General features: G+C 43.3%; 1 protein-coding gene across 1 annotated transcript in view; it reads left to right on the forward strand.

Annotated features, from left to right (window-relative positions):
- The window catches only part of cUnh8orf34 (chromosome Un C8orf34 homolog), a gene marked incomplete at its 5' end in the record, with an annotated part of 92,597 nt that overhangs the window by 9,281 nt on the left and 56,565 nt on the right, over nt 1-26,751 (forward strand). Inside the window, 5 exons of the mRNA XM_083778002.1 lie at nt 12,769-12,913; nt 14,013-14,147; nt 17,434-17,553; nt 17,909-17,937; nt 25,295-25,458. Coding sequence (XP_083634128.1) covers nt 12,769-12,913; nt 14,013-14,147; nt 17,434-17,553; nt 17,909-17,937; nt 25,295-25,458 — 593 coding nt within the window. The remainder of the gene's footprint in view (nt 1-12,768; nt 12,914-14,012; nt 14,148-17,433; nt 17,554-17,908; nt 17,938-25,294; nt 25,459-26,751) is intronic.

Below are 26,751 nucleotides of genomic sequence, written 5' to 3' on the forward strand. Positions count from 1 at the left end.
GTGGTGTCACGCTGTTACACCACCGGCCCGCCACCAGAGGGCGCAGCTGTGGCACGCACGCACGCACGCACACACACACACACACACACACACACACACACACACACACAGGGCGCAGCTGTAGCACACACACACACAACCACACACACACGAGCTGCGTTCGCTTCACGCGTTTGCGCGTCTTACTTGTAATAGAGGAAACATACTCTGGCATTTCCACTTCTGTTCTGAATCTGTCAAATTCATCTACACAATCTATGTTGTCCTCAGACGATACAAGCCCTCTATTTGTGTCTCCTCCAGTCATCTCGATTCTCCATACATCTGGTTAGCTGGTTTGTACAATGAACCAAATATAATATCCAATATGAACTTTAATTATTGCAATTTTAATTATACTTTTATATTGGATATGGATAGCTGTAGCACACACACACACAACCACACACACACGAGCTGCGTTCGCTTCACGCGTTTGCGCGTCTTACTTGTTATTGTTCAGTCATGCTGCCGCTGTTGTTGCACACTCTTGGCAGCCAGCCTCACAGAATGAGGTCACTGAATAAGGCCCAGAGGTTGGCCTGCAGTTGTCCTTATCCTCCAGAGGGACCGCTGATTATGCAGGGTCGTCACAACGACGTGACCCTGTTGGGGAGGTGAGGTGGTGCTTAAATCAGACTCCAGATGCACAGATTGCACGGCTCAATGCATGGAAGGGCTTTTCACCCGTTATCTTAATGGTGACACAACAGAGGTACAAATCTCATGGGATTAATGCACCTTTTGTCATAGTTTGCTGGACATTTGCATGCCATTGTTTGTGATACTAAATAAAGCTTGCTGCAGACATGTGACAAATTGAACGTTGCGGTGGCATGATGCCAGCCCAGGCCAAAACACATCAATAAACACATTACATATCCCCATGGTGATTGTGAATGGCACTCATTGAAAATAGAAATTGGGCTTCCATTTTCAGCTTGTGGGGGATGAGGGAAGGTGTCACAATTCATATTGCAGATTCGACAGCAGAAGAATTCAGTGAAGAAGAAAGCATTTTTCTAATGGTATTTGATTCATATTGTGTGAGTTGCTATGGCTGAAATAGAGGCCACAGTCAATTTCTTAATTGAATTTCGGCCCCCTGGTTTTGTCCTTTAATCTGCAGAAGCATCCTTATCATGTTCAATGATGGTCTCGCCATGGGTTTAACGCTTTGATATGAGCTGTGGACATTTAGTTATGCCTGGGTATGCAGTTCCCCTTTAGGCACAGGTTGGAGTAATTACTGCAAGACAGACAGATGAACCGTGAGCAGTGAGCTCACACCCTGAGGCCAGGTTGGACCTGTGAGAGTCCAGAATGGACAGTCAGCGAGAGAGAAGTACATGATCAGTGGCAGGCAGAGGACACACATTTACAGACACACATTTACAGATGTACGGGGGGGGGGGGGGGGGGTCTGCAGGGGATGGTGTTAGAGTTAATAAAGATCCCATGGTCTGACCTTCTGCAGGCAATTGATAGTCATTCTAATGGAGTCAAGCCAGCAGCAGACAGTTTGATATACACAAGCTAGCTTGACACTTGACAGTCACACTGTTTGTACAACACAGGACAGATGAATAAATTGTATTCTGTCTGTCTGTCTGTCTGTCTGTCTGTCTGTCTGTCTGTCTGTCTGTCTGTCTGTCTGTCTGTCTGTCTGTCTGTCTGTCTGTCTGTCTGTCTGTCTGTCTGTCTGTCTGTTAGTTAGACAGGGTGCCAGTCTAGTGAGGTGACCATGCCCTCTGACTGTCTCCCACACTCCTCCCCTCTTCCGCATGAACTCTTTCCGTCTGCCTGCTGATTCAAGGTCTGGATCTCCTCCAGTGATACCCCCCCCCCCCCCAACTCATCCTCTGCTCATTACCAAATATTGCACCGTCATTTTCTGTATGTCACTTACAGTATATAACATAGAACAAACATACTGTAGAGATTTCATTCACCTCAAATAACTCACTACTAGTCATTATGTGAGTCACTATTCATTGACACGTACTGTAATAGCGCGAACAGTAAATCAATTCGGAGCCATTAGCAGGAGTCACTGGGGCAGTGTCTACATTTTGGCTTTCTCCTTGTAACTTTTTTATTCAAGGACAGATAGAACTAGAAAAAGTGCCCTTCTGGGCACAGGTCTCCACCAGGATTTCTTCCTCAGCCTAGTGGGAATATGCGTGCACAGTTTCATCGCAATCGGACGCTGCGTTGAGGAGTTGTGGCGATTTGTACAAAGCGGGCTACTCCTGGAAACTGTAGGAGCCAATCGTGGCCAATCAGGATGGAATATGAGAAATCAAACAAACCTGTCTTGATCACATGATTATGGAGATCATGTGTACCGATTTGCGTGAAATTTGGATAAAATCTGAAGGAGTAATAATAGAAAATGTGTTTTACATATGTGGGCCTCCTGGTGGCGCTATAAAGAGCAGATGTGAAAAATTCCAGGCAAAGGTTTTTCCTTGGCCTCTAGGGAGTTGGCATACAAAGTTATCCACAGATCCGTGCAGTTAGAGGTAAAAACACTTTTCGGCCAGTTATAGCGCCACCTTGAGGCTGAGTTGAAATTGTTCATGTGGCATTTCGTCCTCGGCCTAGTGGGAATGTGGGTGCACAATTTCACGGAAATCACGCAATGTGTTCATAATTTGCAGCATTTTGTTTGAAACTGAGCACTCCTGTGAACTTTGGAAGCCAATCTTAACCAATCAGGATGGAGTCTGAGAAATCTGAAAGACCGGTTTCGTTGAATCGCTCTAGAGAGACTGTGTACCAATTTGCGTGATGTTTGGACAAAATCTGTAGGTTTACTGTGCAAAAACTTGTTTTGCACAAAGCGGCCTCCTGGTGGCGCTATAACAGGCCGTTGTGGAAAGTTTGGGGCAGAGTTCATCGTTGGCATCCAGGGAGTGTGTGTTCAAAATTTGGCATCGACCGGGTTAACCGTGGCCGAGATTAGCTGCTCACGGACCAGGGGGGCAGTCAGCCAGATATTTCGTGAAGCCTCATTTGAAATCGGTAGTTCATATAATGGCCTGTTGTGGCGCTGGACCGGACCCAAAAAGCCCCATAGCTCCATAGAGGCCCATGTATTTTGGCCCAACTTCACCTAGACTGTATTACCTTAATAAACATGGTCATGAATACTTTCTTCTTCCAGTCACTAGTTTAAAGTCTCATTTCTAATGTCATAATATTCTTTTTGGAAAATTATGGTCCCATTAATTAAAAAAATGACCATAAAGAAAAAAAACCATCGCGTATGTTCTGAGGGGCGTGGCTACCATTACAGTCTATGATCGGGATTCCCCTCCCACTCGAGTCAAAATAAAAACCAACGGAGAAGAAGGGGGGAAGTCCCGCCTCGTTGTCTGGGCAGCCAATGACCAGCTGGTATACAAAACGGAGCCAGCCAATGGCCAGCTGGTACCAAAGATGGCGACTTACATCAGGAATTAGCATATTATTACAGGCTTCATTTTACGTTCATGTTAGACCCGGGGAACGCTTTGTCCATATTTTTTACAGTCTATGTCACGGACACACACACGGACGGACACACACACAGACGGACACACACACGGACGGACACACGGACGGACGGAGTGCAAAACATACTCTCCCCCCATGCCTTCGGCCTGGTGGAGACAAAAATGTGTGTGAAATACAGTTTTGAGGGTCTGAGCACCGCGGGACGGGTTTGATTCCCGATCCCGAAGACCTTTGTTGCATGTCGCTCCCCATCTCTCGCCCCCCATTTCAGCTCATGTCGCTCCCCATCTTTCGCCCCCCATTTCAGCTTACTATCCTATCAAATAAAGGCAGAAAAAGGCCCAAAAATATCATAAAATGTCTTGGGGCTCTATTTTCGTCGATGCTAAATTAGCATTATCCCTAAACTTCCTTGCCTTTTTTTTACTATTTTGAAAAACATTTTTGAATAGTTCAACTAGCCGATCTACATCGACATGTTGAGAGCTTGTAGATTGGCTATTTTAACTATTCAAAAATGTTTTTCAAAATGGTAAAAAAAAAAAGAAAAAGGTAAAGAAGTTTAGGGATAAGGGGTTTAGCATTGACGAAAATAGAGCCCTAAGACATTTTATGATATTTTTGGGCCTTTTTCTGCCTTTATTTGATAGGTTACAGTAAGCTGAAATGGGGAGTGTCATGCAACAAAGGTCGTCGGGATCTGCCTTGCATTGTCCATAGCCCTACCCTGCCCTGCCCACCTCACGTAAGGTGACTGACAGAGTTGGGGTCCGTTACTCATAAAAGTAATGCACTACATATTACATATTACTTTTGAAAAAAGTAATGCCTTACATTACTTTATTACTCCCTGGAGAAAGTAACTAGTTACATTACTCGTTACATTACTTTTGCGTTACTCCATAAAATCAACTGAGATGCATTGTCAAATAATTTTCACTGAACTGCCACACACTTAACAAATCTTTGTTGGGTTAGGTAACCCAGAATGGAATTGTGGACAAAATCTTATCCTACGACAACAACAATTATATTATATTATATTACAATAATATTTAGTTTGGGGTCTGTGAGGCCAAATCTCATCAAATGGTGGTCTATGGCTAAAATGCAGAATACATACTGGACCTTGATATGAAAATGGTTGAAAACCACTGTACCACGTGGTTCTAGGCAAATATTAACTTTCCCAATATATATTCAAATAAAATAATGAGACTGAGATAAATCAGTAGCCTATATGTTCACAGTGCTTTAGGATCCCTTTCTTTATGATGTGGAGTCCCCTGCTCCATTGCTCATTAAATATTTCGGCATATTTGGTTTATTTATCTCTGCATTAACTAATTCGTGATTGTGAGAGCACACGTTCTACAACAAACAAACAGACCCTCCCACTGGCAGTGTTGCCAGGTTTTAGAAGAGAAACAAGCAGCCATGTCTATGAAAACAAGCCCAAAAGAAGCCTGACTGGTCTATTATAAAACAAGCCCAAAGTCGCTTATAATAAGCGGACATGGCAACACCCCAACGCCTGCTCTGTCTCTGTGATAGTGGGAGAGACTGGGAGCTTGCTGTGCAGCGGAAAAGTGCTGCAGAGATTTTAATACCGAGACAACGTAAATGACAGTTATGACACAAGCACTGTAGGCTATATCACAAAAAAACGGACAATGATGTGTCCGGCCAGGTTGAGTTGGGAGGAGGACAGGTGGGTCTAAAACCGGACGTCTGGCCACCCTACGAGTCCACGACAGTAACGAAAAATGCTGTGCTGCTGATGATCTGACACCGGTTTGACATGTTCTAGTCCGTACTGCGTACTGCGTTGCCAGCGCACCATTGTGTTCATGTTCAACTCATCTCCGTTGTGTGCATTATTCTCCAAAGCAACACTGCTGAAAGCAGCCACATGACGCAAGTAACGAGGCGCTGCAGCGACCAGTAACTATAGTGTGATTATCAAATTTGGAGGAGTAGTGTCGTTATATTACTCGTTACCGACCAAAGTAGTGTCGTTACAGTAACGAGATTTTCCGTTAGTCGTTACACCCAACTCTGGTGACTGACTAACAAACTATACAGTATATAGGGCCAATCTGTTGCTCTGTGATAGATAGGTTTACCTAGGCCCTAGGTGAACACGTCTATCACAGAGCGTGAAGATTGCACAGCATACAGTGAGTGGACAGAGTAGACACAACAACACTTCGACTGGCGAGACAGCACAAACGCATTGTAGATTTTCTTTCACCTGGTGGTTTAAAGAAATCTAAACCAAACAACAACCCAACAGAGTCAGATGCTGTTATTATATTGACTCGGAGGAGGAGGAGACAGGAGATGATGATGAAAATAACAACACGGCGACAGCAACAACTAACAGTAAAACAGGTGTGTGTGTGTGTGCACTTGGAAGTTATGACAGTCATTTACAGTAATTTTCTTGTTTATTTTTTACACCTTTTTCACCTTTTCAATTTAGTAATATAAGTCTATTCCGAGTTTTCCCCACATATGTGTAGCCTATAGCTACTAGTGCTAACCCTACAGTCATGTGGTAGGGTGGAGCACATCTCCTCCGATGAAGCCGACAGCTGTTTATTTTAGTTTCACCAGGAAGGCGTATGCACATGCAGAGAAACATAGTTCCTTTCCCTACTGAACAGGCCAATCTGTGTAGGATTTGCTATTGCAGCGACAGTGATCACCCTCCATGCCCCGGCTTGCCTCCGGCAAACAAACACGCAGTGTTTGTTGGCCTAGCCAGATGCAGCACGGAGATTTTGAAAAGCTAGTCTCCTCAGTGGTGTGCAGCAACTTTACCCCTGTGCCACGACACCCGACCCTAACACCCTAACTGCAGACGTGCTATCTTTACCATAGAGATTGATTATGATCATATTATACTGACTAAAATAAATTCAGAATTACAGCTTTAATTGAATAATACTAATTGTGTCTGATGGTCCAAGGATATATAAGCAACCAAAATAAATAATCAAGTGTAAATTCGTAGTCGGTTTTTATGTTAATACTAATCTCCCTTTTATACAGAGTATAGTATGCTTGTGTACACCCACCGGGTACGTGTGTCCACCCAGTGTACAGGTTACGTGTAGTGTGTACATTGTGTACTGTACAGACACCAATTTCCCAATACAGTACATTTCCCCAGAAACATAGACATCACGTCTGGCAACCTTGTTCAGAGTCAGCATTGTGCAGGCAGCTGAAGTCATTGTCGTTGTCTGCTCCCATCTAGACAGCCATAGCTCAGAGCATCCACCGTGAAAATGCAGCTCAGCTCAGCTGTAGCATGAAGGCTCTCAGGGTGACAATAGAAAGACTGAGGGTGGGGCAAACTTATGTAGTTGTAACAACTCTGTCTTCTTTTAAACCACTTGTACCCTTGCATCGCTATTCTTGGGAGGGGTGGGCATTCGCAAGGAATGTCAGATCTACAAGCTCACAACGTGTTGCGTTGGGGCGCATTGTAATGTAGATAGGCTATTTTCGGCCCATTGGAATACGATCAACTAAGCATAGGGCTTAAGTTAGTAGTTAACTGGTAGTTAAACCGCCTTTTATTAATTTTATTCTTCTACCAGATGTGACATTGTCTGTTTTGCTCACTCAACGCTGTATAAATGTATATATAAATGTAATGATTTCACTGTTGCCTGTTAGGGATCGACCGATTACTACCAGTAAGACGCCTTCTCGCTTCTCACCCCGGGTGAGAAGCGAGAAGCGGTCAGATATATATAGACATGAGCCATATGGTTATGCCTGGGGTGACCAACCAAACGACATTTCATAGTAAATGAAAGCAGCCTTTGGATTTTGAAAATGGCTAACAAGCTTTTCACTCGAGGTGCAACACAACACCGTCATTCTCACTTGGATCTGCAAGGTCGCACTGTGCCTCTCATGTGAAAAAAGTTAAACCCATTTTAAAGTCAGTAATTCATATTCAGTTAGAGGAGAGCGGGCAGGTATACAGGGAGATCCGACAGGACAATGACAAGCACGATCACGCCCGTGAAACTGCTGTGTCCGTGCTCGTTTCATGCACACGCACACACAGAGTTGAGCTTTTCTCTACGACTATGTGACATGAAAACTGTCTATTCACAGTCTCACAAGGAGCACAGTACCTATTGAAGATATGGATGCAAAAAACACGCGAACAACACAAACAAACAAACAGAGTTAAAGCTGTGGGTGTTTTGCTGATCCAAGCCAACCCAAGTAGTGTTACCTAAATTAACGTAATTAATCAGTTACCGTCGAGTATAGAGATCGACTACTATACAATCAAATAAATCTGTATACAAGATAATTTCAGATTTCAGAGAGGGGACATACTAAATTAACTACATTAAAACATTTCGCAGGAGCGAGTTGGTAAAGGGGCGAGTCGTTTGGTATTCATCATAATATAGTATGCATAATGGTACAGTACACAAGTCCCAATTCAGACTGGATATACAGTACAAGGACATGCACTGGCACAGCTTGTGTGCTGGCATAATGCCTTGTAGATCTGCTATTTTCACTAGTCAAACTAAATATAATACATAAATTCCTACATTCAGGGTGAGGGGGTTCCAGTTCAAATATATATTTGGGGGTCACGGCACCTAGAAGATCCACCCTACTGATTAATCCACGTTCACTTTAACCGTTTCAGTTCGTACGACGTGTGAGACTGTCATAAGGATCCCGAAATATTAGTGCCTACGACGTCTGTGGACGTCCTAGCGACGTCCCAGCAACGCGGGGCGAGATAAGAATATTCCGAATTTTTCCTATTTTCTTTTTTGGCATTTCACTTTTCGCTTTCCGTATGCTAACGCTCAGTGCAATAATTAGCTTGTCATTGACTCCCATGTTAGCGCGGCGGAAAGAATGACTCGTATCTCCTAATCCAGGGCGCTCTCCGTGGTGATGAATGGATCGATATGCTGCCGCTTCATTTTTGCTCCTCATCCGTCTCTCCCGCAAAATGTGAACGCTTTTTGGAGCGTAAAAAAATATATTAAGATGATCGGGGATGTGAGGTCACTTAGTAAAGTCAACTTTTTTAGGAAAGTGTTTCCGGTTCATGGCTTTCAGAGTAAGAGCGATCAGACAACTCTGGCACCCCGGAGCTTCTATTTTGAAGCACTTCCGGCACTAAATGTGTTTTAAGAGAACAATCTTGAACCCCGCCCCCCCCTCCCCACCCCACACACACACTCAGCACACACACTCTGCTATCATCAGTGCAAGCACACACTGCTTACCTGTCGTCAGAAATGTTTACATGTCGGGAGGAACGCGGTACAAATAAAATTAGATCCAAACTTTGGATGGCAGAAAATCCACCAAGGACAGCTCTCCAAAATTCCAATTGATGGAGGTTTGAAAAGTGGTCAGACTTTATGATGCCATAGCTGGAAGTGACGGGCATTGCCATAGCAACCGGTTCAATGTCAAACGTATTCAATGCAAAGTATTTCATTCATTTAGTTTAGGGCAGTGGCAATTATTGGTTGCGGGGGATTGATGGATAGGAGGACGTTCTAATTAAAACTAATAGCTCAGAGCAGCTCATAGGAAAGGAATGTGAACTAGTTCATTATCTTAGTTAAATATTTATACATTTTAATCTGTGTGAACTGAACTTTGAGCTAAAGTCTTGTGAAGTTTGAACTTGCACAACACTGCTATCAGGATGAACTTGACTGATTTTAGTGCCCCATGGCCTTTCCTCTAGTGCGCACTTATAACCAGAGGGGACGCTAACCAGACGCTTACACAAATTAGTGTTTTCTATCTACCTATTCAGATGCACATGCATGAATCCAAATAATACGTACATTGTAAACACGAGGGGCTCTATATTCGTCCATGCTAAACCCCTCATCCCTAAACTTATTTGACTTTTTTTTAAACGGTAAAAAAAAGGCAAAGAAGTTTAGGGATAAAGGGTTTAGCATGGACGAATATACAGTAGAGCCCCAAATCCCAGCACAGACTTTTTAAGACCTGGCAATACTGGGATATTTAACGGCGCACAAGTAGTTTGGCTTCCTGAATGATCGACCAAATTACAGCCTTTGTTTATAGGCCTCCTGTTGCTAGGTTAGTTTAATTACCCTCGAGCTAAAGCAACAATTACAACTTTTACATCTCACTGTCGTTAGTGGTTTATAATTGTGAGGCAATTGGCACGTGCCACAGACTTCCACTGCAGATGTGTGAAGAGGTCTGTGTGAAATCCTAGTGTGCGCCGTTCCAATGTAAGGACATTTTCTAGCAATGACAAATTAGTACTCTTTACCCTAGAGTGTGTATTGTCTTACGACAGGCAGAGAGTGTTGGCAATGAATCTGTCAGTGTGGACCGCAGCAGCAGACCCGAGAGACAGTTCCTATATGGCTCCTTGCGAATGTCCGTCCATATGCTGTGAGCTACCATAGACCAATGAATTCCATTATTCATTATTCACACTTACTATACCAGTACTTTGTGCAGTACTTATTTCCCAATACAGAGGCAAGTTCTATATCTTAAAATATATATTTTAGCCACTTTCAACCTGGCATCCCAGTTTTATCATTATAGGCATGTATTAGAGCTGGGACTTTTTTTAATCGAATTAAACCCCCTAGTGGCCAAAGACGTAACCTGCATATTAAATCATTAATGAGAGGCTTTGTAGTTAATTAATCTCGATTAATCGCATTTTAATCACATATCATTATTTGACCCAAGAACTGTGAGAGCCATTTTTTCAAATGGATTTTGGTATACTAGTGAATCAATGAATAGTGAATACATAAGTTTAAGCAATAAAACATTGTTTTTGTAGTAATAATAGGGGTGATAGTATCTCAAAATTAATAATTTATGTAGAGCTTTTCTGAGTACCCAAAAATGCTTTACAAGGGGGACATGATAAATCAAAAACAACTTTATTGAAGGAAAAACACTAAGTAAATAAATTAAATATCTGGGGAAAGCAATATTGAAGGTTTGGATGGTGGGGGCATGTCTGAGAGTTTTGGGGAATGCATTCCACAGGGTTGGGGGGGGCTTCAATTGGTGCAGCAAATATGTGACATGACCATCAGAAAACACCTCTGTGTTTCTTCCGTGGACATACAGTAACAGCCATAGCATATTTTACAGCTCTGATCCATAGTGTTAGGAGGAAAGTAGGCTTTCACATCTTTTATGTTAAAAACGAGGGGCTGCACAGCCTGCACTTCCGCGGGTGTGAGGGGAAAGGATCAAATTAAGTACCATAAACTCCTCCTGAGTCCTAACTAGCTATCGACCAGAGCTACAGTTGTTGATGTTAGCTTCCAGGCTAGGCTCGGTGCAACATGTTTCGCATTGAGCCGATACTGGAGGCTTGACGAGGTGCGGTGATATGTGAATTATTTATTGAATAATTGCACACAACTGTGCTGTAATCCACGCTATCATCGGATACCCTTTTAAATCCTATTTCAAATCCATGGGGACAAGCAAAGTGATCTCAGCGGCTTCCCCCAGTCTGGTGAACTGTCTGGTGGTGTTATTGTCTGAAGAGGACACGGACACTTGGTGCGCAGGTCCAGTGACAACGTTCCGCGGTGAAAAAAATAGTGCGATTAAAATGCGTTAATTTTTTTAACGCGTTAATTTTTCTGTAGTTAATTAATCTCAATTAATGCGTTAAAGTCCCGGCCCTAGTATGTATATCTTTTTTTCCCCTCCTTCAAATCTTTGAAAAATCAATTGATGCAGAACAGGTTGAGGGTGAGAAAGAGGCTAGAAAAGTGCAGGCGAATTGGAAAATATAAAGGTCTGGCAGCAGACCTAGCAACGCACTAAGAGTAGGAGTGGATAAATGTACAGTACATTGTATAAAATAGCTCTAGTTTGGATATTGGGTGCTATCCAAATGTAGACCGTTTACCATTCATATCCCCTGTGTTGAACTGATTTGCTTTTTCATGCACCTACCCATCCACACGCAAGACACATGCATACACACTCACATACCCCCACGTGCTGGGCACGTGCATTATAAACACACCCCATATGCACACATAGACATAAAGACTGCATGCATGCGTGCGTGCGTGCGCAAATGTTAATTTGTTTGCTATTGAGAATTGGTTTTGTTATTTGTTTTGTTATTCTTTATTACTGTACATCACATGAACGCTAATACCTACTTACTAGTAGTAGTAGTATGGCTCTGACATTTTAAATATTAGGTACTGTATAATGACGTGATTGGCAAATTGGATGCCGAACTCCCATCATGCATTTGACGGTTCTTAAATTAGCATGCAGTGTGAGATACGCCCTCTGCCCTCAGCACCTGTTACTGTGCCTGCCGTATACCAGCATGTCTCCATCTTTCTCCCTGCATCAATCTCTAGCTCAGCTTTTTCTTGTACTTCAACATTCAGCCACCTTCTCCACTTTATAAAACACTCCTCCACTCTTCTCTTTACTGGGCTGCCACCGCGAAGACACCTTTTACAGATCTGTTGATTAAATTCATCAATCGATTAGTCCATAACCCTGATGGGAACATCGACTGGGTGATCTTGATGGGATATTTGTTCAAAATCGTTGCCCACCCCTGTTGTACAGTGAGGTCAAACTCTCTCAAATAGCTTTTGAAAGAGTGGCACCATATCTGACTGTCGTCGTTCTTTCACTGCCTGTCACTGGTTGATCTCGATTCTCGCCCACCCCTGGTCACTGGTGAACTCAAAGTGCACAACACAGAGATGAGGCAAGAGTAACGTTTACAGAGTATTGTCGGGGCAAGAATAGGAAGGCAGGCTAGGAAGCCATTCCCAGACACTGAAAACGAGAGGAGAGAGAGAGAGAGAGAGAGAGAGAGAGAGAGGAATGACATACAGTACCAGGTTGACTTAACATGTTTGAGGGGCGCTAGCCCCTCCTGTGTCCAGCTTTGACAGCCCTAACACAAACATTGTTTTGCTACAGTTTTCTATGACTAGTTTTGAGTGTTTGTGCACTCAAACACAAACATTGTGATTGGCCAGAATGAGATGATGTATGATGATGTATGATGATTGGAGCACCCCTCACTTCACACAGGTGTGATTTTCTTAGTCATGGACGCAGGCCTGGACGGCCTATTTTTGACCCTTCGTCCTGGTGTCGATCTCCATAAGGGCTCTGTGTTTTGCTTTGTTCCTGTAGGAGTTGATGACCAAACTAATAACGGAGACCCCAGACCAGCCCATTCCTTTTCTTATCGACCACCTGCAGACCAAACAGGTCAGCCCTACCAAGCTGCAGAGAACACTGTCGGGCTCCGCAGCACTTTGGGCACAGAGCTCTGCAGGTGGGTAATAGTGGAGGCTAAGCACACATACACACACACACGCACATACAGTAACAGTATGCACACACACATGCACACAGTGCCACCCACATAATCACATATGCACATATGCAAGCACGCACAGTCGCACGCACGCACGCATGCACAATGTATTATTAAAGTCAATTAAATAACAGGAAGGGCACACTTCCTACAGGAGGCACTATTCATATCATACATTCACATGACTCAGTTTCCATTAAATGCAATTGTATAATTACTGTACTTATACAGTAGCCTGACCATGGGGAGTACTTGATTCTTATTGGCCCGTAGGGTGTACATTATTTTAGTTAATCATGGTAATCACCAATTCAAATTAATACAGTATTACAGGTACAAACTATCCTTAAAAAACATATTTTCTTTCAATTCAACTTTCAACCTGATGACGGAACACAACATAATATTGTGGTAAAGTATGTGACTATTGTCAGCTGAATGATGCAGCTGGTACTCGTTTAATAGGTTGTGACTATGGCTTCTCCCACTTGCTTGAGTATTAAAGGTATATTCAGTGATTTCACTCAAAAAACCTTAGGTTTCGTTTTTGCCTTGGGACCCAAACTTTCGTCCAATCAGGATAGAGAGTCAAAAACGAAACCTAAGGTTTTTTGACCCCCAGGGGTTAACTGGGGACAGGGAGGAACTCCTTATATGGTCAGCACACTCTATAGTAGAGAGGATTATCACAACAAAACAAAAAAATAAGTGATATTTGAATTAAGTGAAATCACTGAATATACCTTTAAGGTAACTCTTATTCCAATATAGATAAAGATAATTCCAACAGTTGCCAACACTTCAGAAATGAAGAGTGTATTGTTCCAAATTGTGATATTGTAATCTCTGTTGGCCCTGGTATAAGCAGCATGATCCACATGAAGCCGTCTGTTTGTTTGAAGGCAATTAGCTGCCACGCATACATTTTTGGATAACTGCATAGATTATCCCCAGCAGTATACTGTTGCACAGTACAAAATATGTTGTATGTATTCATGTATTCACTGCATACATTACATTCTGCTGCTGAAATGAATACTGTGATTGCATCTCCCAGCAGAAAACAAAAACACCCGGAAAGAGTGCAGGAACTACGAGAAACCGTGGCAGATTCACCCTAAGAAACCCAAGAAATCCAAGAGTGACCTGGCTGTCTCTAGCATCTCTCCTCCGTCACCGGATTCCAAGTCCCGTGAGTAACTCTGAGTAGTTCCCTGTGAGTAGTATCTTTTGTCAACTTAGCTCCCACACGGTTGTAGTTGTCTTTACTCTTCTGAAACTCGATACCGTGTTAATGCAATCTTTCGGTGAGCACTTATAACACAGTTAAACAAAATAATGAGACAGACACAATTCAGAGTTTCAGAGTATTGGAATAAATTGTATTCGAATACGGAGACAGTAGTGAAGCGCTACAATGGAACACCATATACTGACTCAACACATAGACTTCAGCTTAAATACATTACTACCCCCCCTCAGGGAGTAGGTGGGTCTTAACACATGACATCAGGAAGACCCCTCCAGACCACACAGGTCAAATGTCAGTGGGGACAGAAAACAGCTTCTCATGGTTTGGTTTATGATGTCCTTAAATGTACAACTTAGGTATTCCACATTTCCTTGACAACCATCAGTAGACAGAGAAGCTACAGTTATAGTTATAATCTTGGAGCGAGGGACAGAGGATGCTTGTTTAGTCAAAGAGAACAGTCTGACTGGAAGTCATAGAGCACTTCAATAATTCAACATTGTGCTCTGTCTCTGCCAACCTAGGTCTATTCCAGGCTGCAGTTAGACAATTGCTTTCAATCATAAGGAAATTGCTGTGTGTGTGTGTGTGTGTGCGCGCGTGCGTATAGAGCGAGAGGGAGATAAAGTAACTTTAGAAAGAGACAAACTTTGTAGACATTTTATTATATGCTCCATGGGAATTCCAGATACACTGATTAAAAACAGGAATTCGAAATCAAGTCACATTAAAAATACATACTATACATTGGTATTTCTACCGTAGGTGTGCAGCAGAGATCAAATATTCAACAGAAGATTAAAAGGATAGCAGAACTCGTGAATTTGTGGAAGTTCGAAATGCTTTTGCACTGATAAGTGATAATGATAACCATAAGTGATGTTAGCCTCTGCCAGTAGGGCCAGGGGGCAGGATTTTGCCATGAGGAAAACGCAAACAACAAAATAAACCCAATACTTAGAATAATGCCACTTGTATGCTAATAATCCCCAAAAATTATGAAGTTGAACTACTTGTCCCCCTGTCTTTTTTGTGCACAGCCTAGAAACCACAATTACATGTAGGCCTATTTAACGATTTAGTTAATAAGTCTAATATAGTTAACACACCCTGCCTCTATCAGATACGTGTACAGTACAGCCCTGGGTTAATGTACTGTGCCCTCGGTTGTTCCATCTGACTGATACTGTAATGGCTCGTCCTAAAGGAATCGAATCCTTAACGCTTAAGCTGAGCTATAAACACTTAAGCACTTTAAGCTGCTGTGTAGATGCAGCAGCTCTACAAACACACAGCCTCACAGCTAGAGGGTTGCCTGGAAGCCTCTCCTAACCAGTGGTAATATAAGAGTATTCTCCAGCCTGGGCTTGGCAGAGATGTTTGCTGTCACTGTGCCAAGCAGCCTCCTTTGGATTGAGCGGCTTGGAGGAAGGCAGAATGCAGCAACAGCTAATGCTCTCTGTCAAAATAGTGCAACGCGCATCAGAGCTTTGATTCTTATTTTCTTCACGTGTCACCTCATGTATACTGTACATGTAATGCCTGCAGGGGTCTTCAACGGTTTTCTGGCCAAGCCAAGGGCCAGTAGCTGAGAAAGAGAAACGGGCAGTACAGCACTACTACTACACTTCAGTCTATAGCTCACCAACTTTAGCTGATTGTCTCGTCAATGTCTGTTGACTGTTTTTGACAGATTTTTGTTATTCCATAATCCATAGGTTTTTCAAGTGTTTCAAGTGACATTGCAACTTTGATGGCGTCATAGATTAATTTGACAGTGTTTTGTAAATTATTATTACTAGACCTTACCAAATTATGTACAGTGTGGGTAATGCGATCACATTACTTTCTTTTCAAAATCTTTTTATTTTCGTTTTATAACAGTATAGGTGTCAAGTCACAGATTCATAGAAAAATAAAAAAATCAGATTTTAGTATCAGTGACTGGGGTAAACAAACGTACTGTATGATCGTGGGCAGACATAATGGAAAGACTGTTATTATGCAAAACATGGCCCTTCAAGACAAAAGAAAAACGAAAAACATTTCCTCCCCAATTTAGTATAGCCAATTCCCAATTCCCCAGCCTCTCTACAAGTACTCCATCTCTGCTAACCCCCACAATCAGTAATTGGGAGGGTGAAGAAAGCCTCAGGTCTGCGATCACATTACTGATTGGGAGGAAATTGTCCTGTCTTGCTATAGCGCATGTAGGCTACGCTATGGCAAACAGAGCGGATTGATGCCCCAAAAAGCATTGTTTTAAACATTTAAAAATTCAGCATTTGCGAATTCGGAACCTCCCCTCCAAGTGTTGTAACTGTAGTTCCGACAGTTTCGGAGGGTAAAAGACTTGATGTGAGTTTTCGCATTTTCCCATGTAAGTCGAGGGAATTTTAATTCACTAATAAATTAATTACTAATTAATCATTTGTTAAATTAAAAAAAGGGCTTGGTTAAGTCCTCCATAATATTATGGTGTGCGTGTGCGTTTGCAAGTGCGTGTGTGTGTGTGTGTGTGTGTGTATGCATACGTGCGCATGTGAGTGTGTGTGTGTGTGTGTATACTGTAGCCCTTGAAAACATCCAGTAAATTAATTTGGCATATGGTTGCCCGCCAGCATCATTAGATGTTTTATTCAAATGTAGCGATGTTGCAGGCTTGCAGCAGTATAAAGACATTAGCTATGGGTGCAGACATGGAAGCAAAAGAAGTATCTCTGTTCCTATAGGAGATTATTCCTCTTGCCCTCTCCCTCTATAAATAATGTCTGCGGTCCTCCCATTCATGAATTAAACATCATACAAGACTGAGGGATGCTGCTTGCCAGAGGATGAGAGGAGGGTGGTGACGCACTATATGGGTCATTTCCTACTCCTGCTTGACCCATTTTGAATAGTTAATCAAACACAATGATGGACAGCCGCTGGCCCCTGGCCCCTATCCACTCAACCCATCTATTCACACTAACCTAAAGCATTCTGCAAGCATACTCCTGTCCACTCTGCAGTCCTGTTTGGACAAACAGGAACAAACATCTGTTTGCGGTACAGGCTGTTTGCAAATCATATTGAATTTAGATCATTTTCCAGTCGATTCTGATCACGGTCAATTTGCCATGGGAATATCGAAACGAGGTGACCTATGTGGGGTGGTGGCAGGCACGAACGTCACTGACATTGTGCTTTACTTTTCTTTTTTTCCTTTTTATTGATGGGGGTCCAGTGCCACGATCGATCGAGTACCCGTCCTGGGAGTGGAGGGAGAGCAAGGACTTTGATGAGCTCAACCACATCCTGCAGGAGAGCAAGAAGCTTGGCAAGGCTCTGGAGAACCTGTCACGCAGTAAGTGTGATGTGCAGAGCAGCACGGGCCATGTGTTTATTATACACCTTACAATTTAATGCCCAGTGCAACGCTTAATACGTTGTAACATATACCGTACTAATACGAAATTGTAGACTCCAAATCCTAGACCTCTCTGTAAATACCACCGTAAATCCGGGGAAGAAAGAGGATGCAGTACCTAATCTAACGAGCTTACCACTAAGCTCCAAAGAATCCTGAGCTGAGCTTTTGTATAGTAACATATGATAGTGTGCGGCAAGACATTTTTCTCTGGGCTTTAAATCCTTCTCTCTTCCTCCCTCCCTCCCTCCCTCCCTCCCTCCCTCCCTCCCTCCCTCCCTCCTTCCTCCAGGCATCGCCATCACTGATGACCTCGACCAGGTACAGTAGGTGTGAATTCACACATGGTGCCGTTATGTTTAATGTATGGTTCTGTCATTTATCATCACATAATACTCCCGACAGTAATCCCTTGGACACCTCTCGTCAGCTGTACATTGTTATTAATGCTACTAGACCGGTGCCCGGCCTGGTCGATGGATGTACATCATTTGTTTGCATGAAAAAAATAGGACGATAGAAATAGGACATGAAAAGGCTGAAGCAGAAGTCTCCCTGTGCGTGATTACGCACAATGTGATGTGGTACAACAGAACAGAATAGAAAATGTAATCGATTTGCTGCGCACCTTTTAATAGGGGATTCACACTATGGTCCCGGGTGCGCACTCGGGACCACTTGGCAGATGTTGTGGTAGTGTGAATGATGCGTACCGTTCCCGGGAGCGGATCGCCCAACCGTCCCCGGGACCGCATGGGGGGCGGGTCTCTGGACCGTTGAAGTGTATTCAGATACGGATCGTTCCAATGCGTAACGCGTAACACCAGCGCATTTCTCAACACCGCCCGTCTCCTGTTGAATCTGCGTATACGCGCAGCACCGCAGTACGCGCTGATCTTATTCTGCGGACTACACGTGGCTCTTGGGCTTTGCTTGGCACAGTTTCCAAAGTAAAACAAAATAATAATAATGTTGAAGTAGAATCCATAGCAAACTAATACACTGGAGCACAGAACTGACTGACACAGTGAATAGGCTGACAGTGAAGTAGTATAACGGCAAAAAGCCAAAGAGGCAATGCAATGCAGTGTGTCTGGATTTATTTGAGACAATGTCGCAGAGTTGATGGTCAGTGTCCGTGCGCGCCAGCCATCAAACAAACCGCCGTCTGGAGGATTAAAGTGTGTTATGCAAGTGTACCCGGTGCGCTGTTGAATCTCGGGCAATGTGAATCATGGCCATCGGGAACCAGGCAACCGTATTCGGAAACGGTTCCAATGAAACGGATTCAGTCCGTCTCAGTGTGAATCCCCTAATAGTTTAAGGTTATATCTACATAAAAGCCGACGACAGTAGGTCTATTAATATTATCGTGACTAGGATAAATGTGTTTATTCATGACAGTAGCCTATTCTATCTATCGTCTATTATCGACATTATCATAACATATTTAGATCACCGCTCAACCTCGTTTATTAAAACAACCACAGGCTACAACACACATTATAAATCGGGTTGATATAATAGAATGTTTAGCATTGTCTCGTCTCGAGTGGGGGAAGAGACCCGAGACAATTGGACCGAGACAAGACCAAGACAAATGAAGGGCAAGACGAGACCAAGACAAATGAAAGGCGAGAAGAGCGAGACCAAGACGAGACCAAGACAAATGGAAGGCGAGAAGAGCGAGACCAAGACGAGACCAAGACAAATGGAAGAGAGAGACCAAGACGAGACCGAGACAAGACCAAGACAAATGGAGGGGAGACCAAGACGAGACCGAGACAAGACCAAGACAAATGGAGGGTGAGACCAAGACGAGACCAAGACGAGACCAAGACAAATGGAGGGGGAGACCAAGACGAGACCAAGACGAGACCAAGACAAATGGAGGGTGAGACCAAGACGAGACCGAGACAAGACCAAGACAGATGAAGGGCAAGACGAGACCAAGACAAATGGAGGGTGAGAAGAGCGAGACCAAGACGAGACCAAGACAAATGGAAGAGAGAGACCAAGACGAGACCGAGACAAGACCAAGACAAATGAAGGGCAAGACGAGACCAAGACAAATGGAGGGTGAGACCAAGACGAGACCGAGACAAGACCAAGACAAATGAAGGGCAAGACGAGACCAAGACAAATGAAAGGCGAGAAGAGCGAGACCAAGACGAGACCAAGACAAATGGAAGGCGAGAAGAGCGAGACCAAGACGAGACCAAGACAAATGGAAGAGAGAGACCAAGACGAGACCGAGACAAGACCAAGACAAATGGAGGGGAGACCAAGACGAGACCGAGACAAGACCAAGACAAATGGAGGGTGAGACCAAGACGAGACCGAGACAAGACCAAGACAAATGGAGGGTGAGACCAAGACGAGACCAAGACGAGACCAAGACAAATGGAGGGTGAGACCAAGACGAGACCAAGACGAGACCAAGACAAATGGAGGGTGAGACCAAGACGAGACCGAGACAAGACCAAGACAGATGAAGGGCAAGACGAGACCAAGACAAATGAAAGGCGAGAAGAGCGAGACCAAGACGAGACCAAGACAAATGGAAGAGAGAGACCAAGACGAGACCGAGACAAGACCAAGACAAATGGAGGGTGAGACCAAGACGAGACCAAGACAAATGGAGGGCGAGACCAAGACGAGACCGAGACAAATGGGAAATCAGGTATGGAAGCGCAGGTTCCATCACATGGGTCAGTTAAAACATGGGTAATCGGGGGTCTAGGTCAGGATTGACATTGGACCCCAAAATCTGCCATACCTAGGTCAGGTTCTGTTCCTAGCCGCAAACACAATAGTGGACTTGGACTTGGACTTGTGACTGACAGGAACTCAGCTGGTGCGCCGCCTCCTTTCTCTTCTGGTGGGGATGTGGACTGAATACTAAACACTGTCTCCCATCCTGCATTGAGAATTTAATTTGATAACATGATGAATTTAGTTAAAGAGATGCATCCTGTACATTTCATAGCGGTGCCTCTGGCTTTGCCATGTTCAGGGGAGTGAAACTGGGTAGGAATGACAATCTTTTGAACAAATCTTCAACATTTTGAACAAATCTTCAATCTCCTCCGTCAGTCTGGAAAATCAATATACATGTCCGGCCCATTGCCCACGATCGGTCGTGGTGACGTCTCCTTCAGCAAACTGTCCGCTCTTCACTATTGGCTCCAGTTCGCCTGCTTCAAATACAGCATAAACTATATCTCCAACTTCTTTCTATTCTGCAACCGCCCCCACTTCTACGCCCGTGACGGCCTCCATCCTAGCCGCTTTGGCAATGAAATGCTGGCTCACAACCTCCGCAAGTCGCTAGCAGCTCAATCACTACCTCACACAAATCAACACGCAAATTGACTATTAGTTTCAGCTGACCACCACACTGGGCCGTCAACAACAACAACGACGAACCCCCAAAACTCCCCCATCGCCCCCTCTAGCGACACCTACTGCTTGCCTACTAGAACTCACCCCAGACAGCAGCAAATCCCTGTTCACCATTTTATGGTCAATGTTGACAATCCATCCTGTATTCCTGTTTTATTTAACCATAGGACTCTGAGAAAAATACCACTTAGTGCAGCTAGTATAAATTATAAGAACCTCATTAAAGTGCAGATTACAAATTCAATCCGAAATATCCAAAATAACAAAATCACATCAAACCTGTCTCCACATGTGATCCTGCTACCTTCAAATCAAGGAAAGGTTTGGGCCTAGTGCACTATAATATTAGAAGCTTGTGTCAGGCAAACAAACTTGACCATATCAAGATTTTGGTTTCTCAGGCTGATCCTGACATTCTTATTCTCACAGAAACCTGGCTTAAACAAACGATCCCTGATTCTGATGTTGCTTTAAATAATTATAATATGTATAGAACTGACAGAGTCAGTAGGGGAGGTGGCGTAGCCATCTATGTAAAAACTAGGTTCACTGTTACTGTGCTTAAATCTGTTTCAATTCCAAAACATTTTGAATTTATTGCACTAAAGCTGGATCTGGGTCTAACATGTTCTCTAACAGTAGTAGGGATCTATAGACCCCCTGCTGCTGCCCCAGACGCATTAAAACTGCTGATTGAACTACTCTCCTCCTATTCAAACTCGGAACTTCTGATTAGTGGTGATGTAAACTGGGATTGGTACTCAGATGTATCAAATAACTTAAAGGACGCCTGTGTAGATCTAAACTTAACACAATTAATCGCGGAGCCAACCAGACCCAATTTGAAAAGACCCCAAATGTCCACTCTCCTTGATCTTATTCTGACAAATAGACCAGACAAATACACCTCTAGTGGCGTGTTTGCTCTTGGTGTTAGCAATAGCGACCATTGTCCGATTGCCTGCATCAGAAACGATAGGCTAGAAAAATCTAAGCCAAAAATTCTAGTTAGGAGAAATTTTAAAACCTTTAATGCACAAGCATTCTCATAAATTTATGATCTTCATCATAGTAATCTGCCAAATATCTTCCACATACCTGATGCCGAATCTGCACTTGATTTTTTTATGGCTGATAAACATGCTCCATTTAAAAAATGTAGAGTAAAAGACAGGTCAAATAAATGGTTCACGGATGAATTATCTTCACTACTTCAGTCACGCAATAAAGCCTGGACCTTAGCCAGACGCTCAGGTGACCCCTCTCACTGGCTGGCTTTTAGACAGCTACGAAACAAATGTACTGCACTGGTGACTAAAGCCAAATCAAACTATTATGTACATCTACTTGGAAATAATTCTACCCCAAAAAGTTTTGGAATATAATAAACACCACTAGAAAACAAAATACTACTGCCCTTCCCACTCACCTCAGCATGGGAAATGATGTCCTAACTAATGCAAAAGAAATATGTACAGCTTTTAATAACCACTTTGCTGCTGCGGGCCACTTATTTGACAACTTGCTCATGAGAAATGCCACCTCTGCTGACAATTTGCACATAGGAAATACTGCTGCTGCTGTCTCCATTAGAGATAACTTTCTGTCTGCCTCAGAAACTCCTTTTTCTTTTACCCCTTTTAACACCAGTGAGGTATTTCATGCTCTTTCCACCATAGACCCAAAGAAATCAGTTGGGGAGGACAATCTGGACCCTTTCCTTCTGAGGGCCTCCACTCCCTTAATTACAGAACAAATCTGCTATATTTTCAATTTGTCCATTTCATCTGGTATTATTCCCAGAGCCTGGAAAACGGCTCATGTGGTTCCCCTGCACAAAGGACAAGATAAAAATGACCCAAATAATTATCGTCCAATTTCCAAGTTATCATGTCTTGCCAAAATTCTTGAATCCCTTGTAAATAAGCAACTTAAAGTGTTCTTACATAATAATAAAGTTTTGAGTCCTTACCAATCTGGTTTCCGTGCCAAACATAGTACAGTAACTGCTACGACATTAGTTTTAAATGATATTGCCTCAGCATTGGATAACAAGCTATTTTGTGCTGCACTATTTGTAGACCTATCGAAAGCTTTCGATACCGTGGCCCATACATTGCTTTTAGAAAGATTATGTCATATTGGTTTTGATCCTGGGACTGTGGGGTCTCTCAGGGATCTATACTTGGTCCAATTATTTTCTCATTATATGCTCCCCCTGGGCTCCCTTATAAACAGCTTTGAAGGTATATCATACCATTGCTACGCCGATGATACTCAGATCTATCTCTCGTTCAAGCAAGACTCAAACTCAAAATCATGCACGACTGCCTATCCGCTATAAAAAACTGGATGGCACAAAACTTTGTACAGCTCAACGCAGACAAAACTGAAATCCTCATCATTGGCCCAGAGGCTAGTTCCCGCATTATTCAACAGTCCCTTGGCCCACTGGCATCAAATGTAAAATCAACAGTCAAAAACCTGGGAGTACATTTCGACAGCAGGATGACCCTTGAGTCCCATGTAAAAAAAGTCACCCAGGCATGCTTCTATCACTTACGCAACATCTCTAAAATAAAATCTATTCTCACTCCCACTGATCTAGAAAAAATCATGCACGCATTTGTTTCATCCCGCCTTGACAGAAACGCATCAGCTACCACACTTAAAATATTGGACCCAGTTTATCATTCTGCCCTCAGATGTATAACAGGCGACAGCTATAACACTCATCATTGCATACTATATAATAAGGTTGGTTGGCCCTCCCTTGCAACAAGGAGAGACCAACATTGTTTTTTATTTATATATAAAGCTCTAATTGGGAACTTACCTTCTTATTTAAATTCTCTTTTAAAATGGAAAACCATTTCTTATCATACACGCTCCCAAGAATATTTGATGCTTGAGACCATACATGCCTCCACTACATCTGGAAAGTCTGCCTTCAAGTGCGCTGCCCCACACACTTGGAACACCTTACAGACTTCACTAAAATACAGCTCTCTTCCTTCTCTATATCGCTTTCATCTTGACATATCAACGCTGGTAAATATCAACTGTACCTGTTTTAATTGAGCACTATGCAATGTTCCCTTATTATTATTATTACCAGTAATATTTTACTCTATTTATCTACAGTATGTTTTGTTTTCTTGTTTTATGTTATGTTACATTGTAACTGTACATTGTTGATGTGTTGTAATCTCGGCACCACTGAAAAAGAGGGTCCCAGCCCTCAGTGTGTTCTCCGAGAACTAAATAAAGGTTGAAATGAAAATGGAAAAAAATCTTGTCACTGCACCAGTGACTAATGATGAAAAGGAGCTTCTCTGTGGTTTCTTACCTCACCGGCACAACATGTACCAGGCGTCTTTCCAAGGATTAGAACTAGTATGTTATGCATGTCTATCCAGGTTAGGCATTATGTTCTGCTGTGCGAAATCTAAATAAATCAAATGGTTGTAGCTCAAAAAGTTATACCTGGTCAAGGTATTATTACAAAATAAACTGTTACAGGTATTTAGAAATATCAGAGACTGACTGAATAAACATTAATGTGATATGAATCTATTATTGTTGACATCACCGAGGCATCGTATAATCTGATGCCTGCCTGATGGAAGGCAGGGGGCTCCGGAGGCCGGCCTTGTAGATAAGGCCAACCCTGGTGGTGCTGCTAGGCAGTGTCGGGGAGGTGGAGGGTGACCTGAACAGAGGAAGGAGGAGGCATCATGACTAGTGATGAAAAGTAGCTTCTCTATCAACTCAGTCTCTCAGTTGAACTGTCGTTTTAAAATTAAATCGCTATAGCGCCACCCTTGGGTCAATGTTTGTGAGTTTAATTTCTTTGTAGTTTTTCATGGCCCTCTACGATACTGCAGAGTTCTGTGAAAACCAAACTGTGTAGATATTTAGAGCGGCGGAAGAAGATAACTAAAATATACAAATACAAAAGTGTTTTTTACCTATCCTCTTCCCAAGAGCAGAGGCAATTATTGTCATTGTGAAGAAACTTGTGAAGCATTGGATTTGAAAGTGATGCTTATTGAATTGCATAGAGATAAGATTTCATTGCGGTCCACTCACTCCAAACCAACCACCCACTTTCTCATCTCTGTCTTGATGTCACTCTGTCACCGTTTGTCAGCCTGTCTCACTTATCTTCCTATCGTGCCTCTTCTCTGTCTTTGTTCGGCTCTCTTCTTGCTATCTGTCTTCTCCCCCCTCCCCACCCCTCCCTCCCTCTCCCCTGCACTCCTAATTGTAGAATTTGGGGGGCTATAACTCAGTGCTGCGCCCGCATGTGGTGGGAGAATGGGTTGGCCGCGAGGAGGATGACCCAGACCCCTTAGCTGCAGAGATGCTGCAGCCACCTGTCCCTCGAGCCAAGACTCAAGTGTGGGGGAGTGGAGGCAGCAGCCCTGCTGGGAGGTAAGTGCTGCAGAGCTATTAAATAGCTATCGCACACACATGTGGAGGAACCTGATTTTTGCCGACGTTTGATGCTCAGGTTTAGATGTATGTTAAGTAAAATCAAAGCAGAAGAGCAGCACATGTTCCCTGCATTGTGTTCAACACATTGTTTTACAATATAGCTGGATGGACTTACATGTTGTTGTGATGACTGACCAAACCAAAACACAAGAGACGGTATTTGCAAACATAGGGATGTATTGGGGGGATAGTTGTACAGAGTTGGGAATGGGGGTAATGCAAACCAAGGTAAGTAATATTATCAGAATTTGCCCCGAACCGGGGGTTTGTCCATGCACAGTTCACAATGTATCCTTCACAATCCCTAGTATATGGCCTAAAATGCAAACGAAAGTCAAGTGTCTGTAAGTATTTTTTATTTCACCATTAACACAAGTAGGACGCGCAAACACGGGAAGCGAACGCAGCTCGTGTGTGTGTGTGTGTGTATGTGTGTGTGTGTGTGTGTGTGTGTGCTACCGCTGCGCCCTCTGGTGGCGGGCGGGTGGTGTCACAGCGGGACAGACACACAGACACACACACAGACACGATCTGCAGGGTCTCATAGTTAGTGCTCATTGCGTTCGCAATAATTATGGAGGAATAGTGGGAATCTAGCTTACTGCCGGAGCACCCATCCACTCAACGAGGAGAGCCAGTGAAGACTGAGGCAGAGTGCTTTTCAGTAGAGTGGCCCCACCTACTGTAGCTGGTCAGCGCGCAGGTGTCTTCACATCAGATTGAGGAGGTAGAGTGACGTGTCCTAGGCTGAGGCACTGTCCTTGGGGCTGTACTCTGCCACTGTCTCGCCTCGTTGAGGTGCTTACCTGCCAGGCGGACACCTAGTGAGACTCCACAATAATAATAATAATAATAATAATAACTTTATTTATATAGCACTTTTCTGGACAAAGTCACAAAGTGCTGCACAACAAAAGAAAGCATATTCATATACAATATAAAAACAACAACAATGCAATAGATAAAAATAAAAATAAAAATACCGACAGAATTCAGTTTACAAACATTCAACGGGGCTAGGGGGGGAATGCTTTTCTGAACAAGTATGTCTTGAGTAGAGTTTTAAAAGATGCAATGGTATCTGCTTGTCGGATGGTTTTGGGGAGGGTGTTCCAAATTTTAGGGGCACGGACAGAGAAGGCTCGTTCTCCCTTGTTTACCCGATGAAATTTCTCTGGAACCTTTAGGAGAGCCCCGTCTGAGGACCTAAGGATACGGGGAGGGTTATAG

Source organism: Protomyctophum parallelum, assembly GCF_964188405.1.
Source record: "Protomyctophum parallelum genome assembly, chromosome: 12".
NCBI lineage: Eukaryota > Metazoa > Chordata > Actinopteri > Myctophiformes > Myctophidae > Protomyctophum > Protomyctophum parallelum.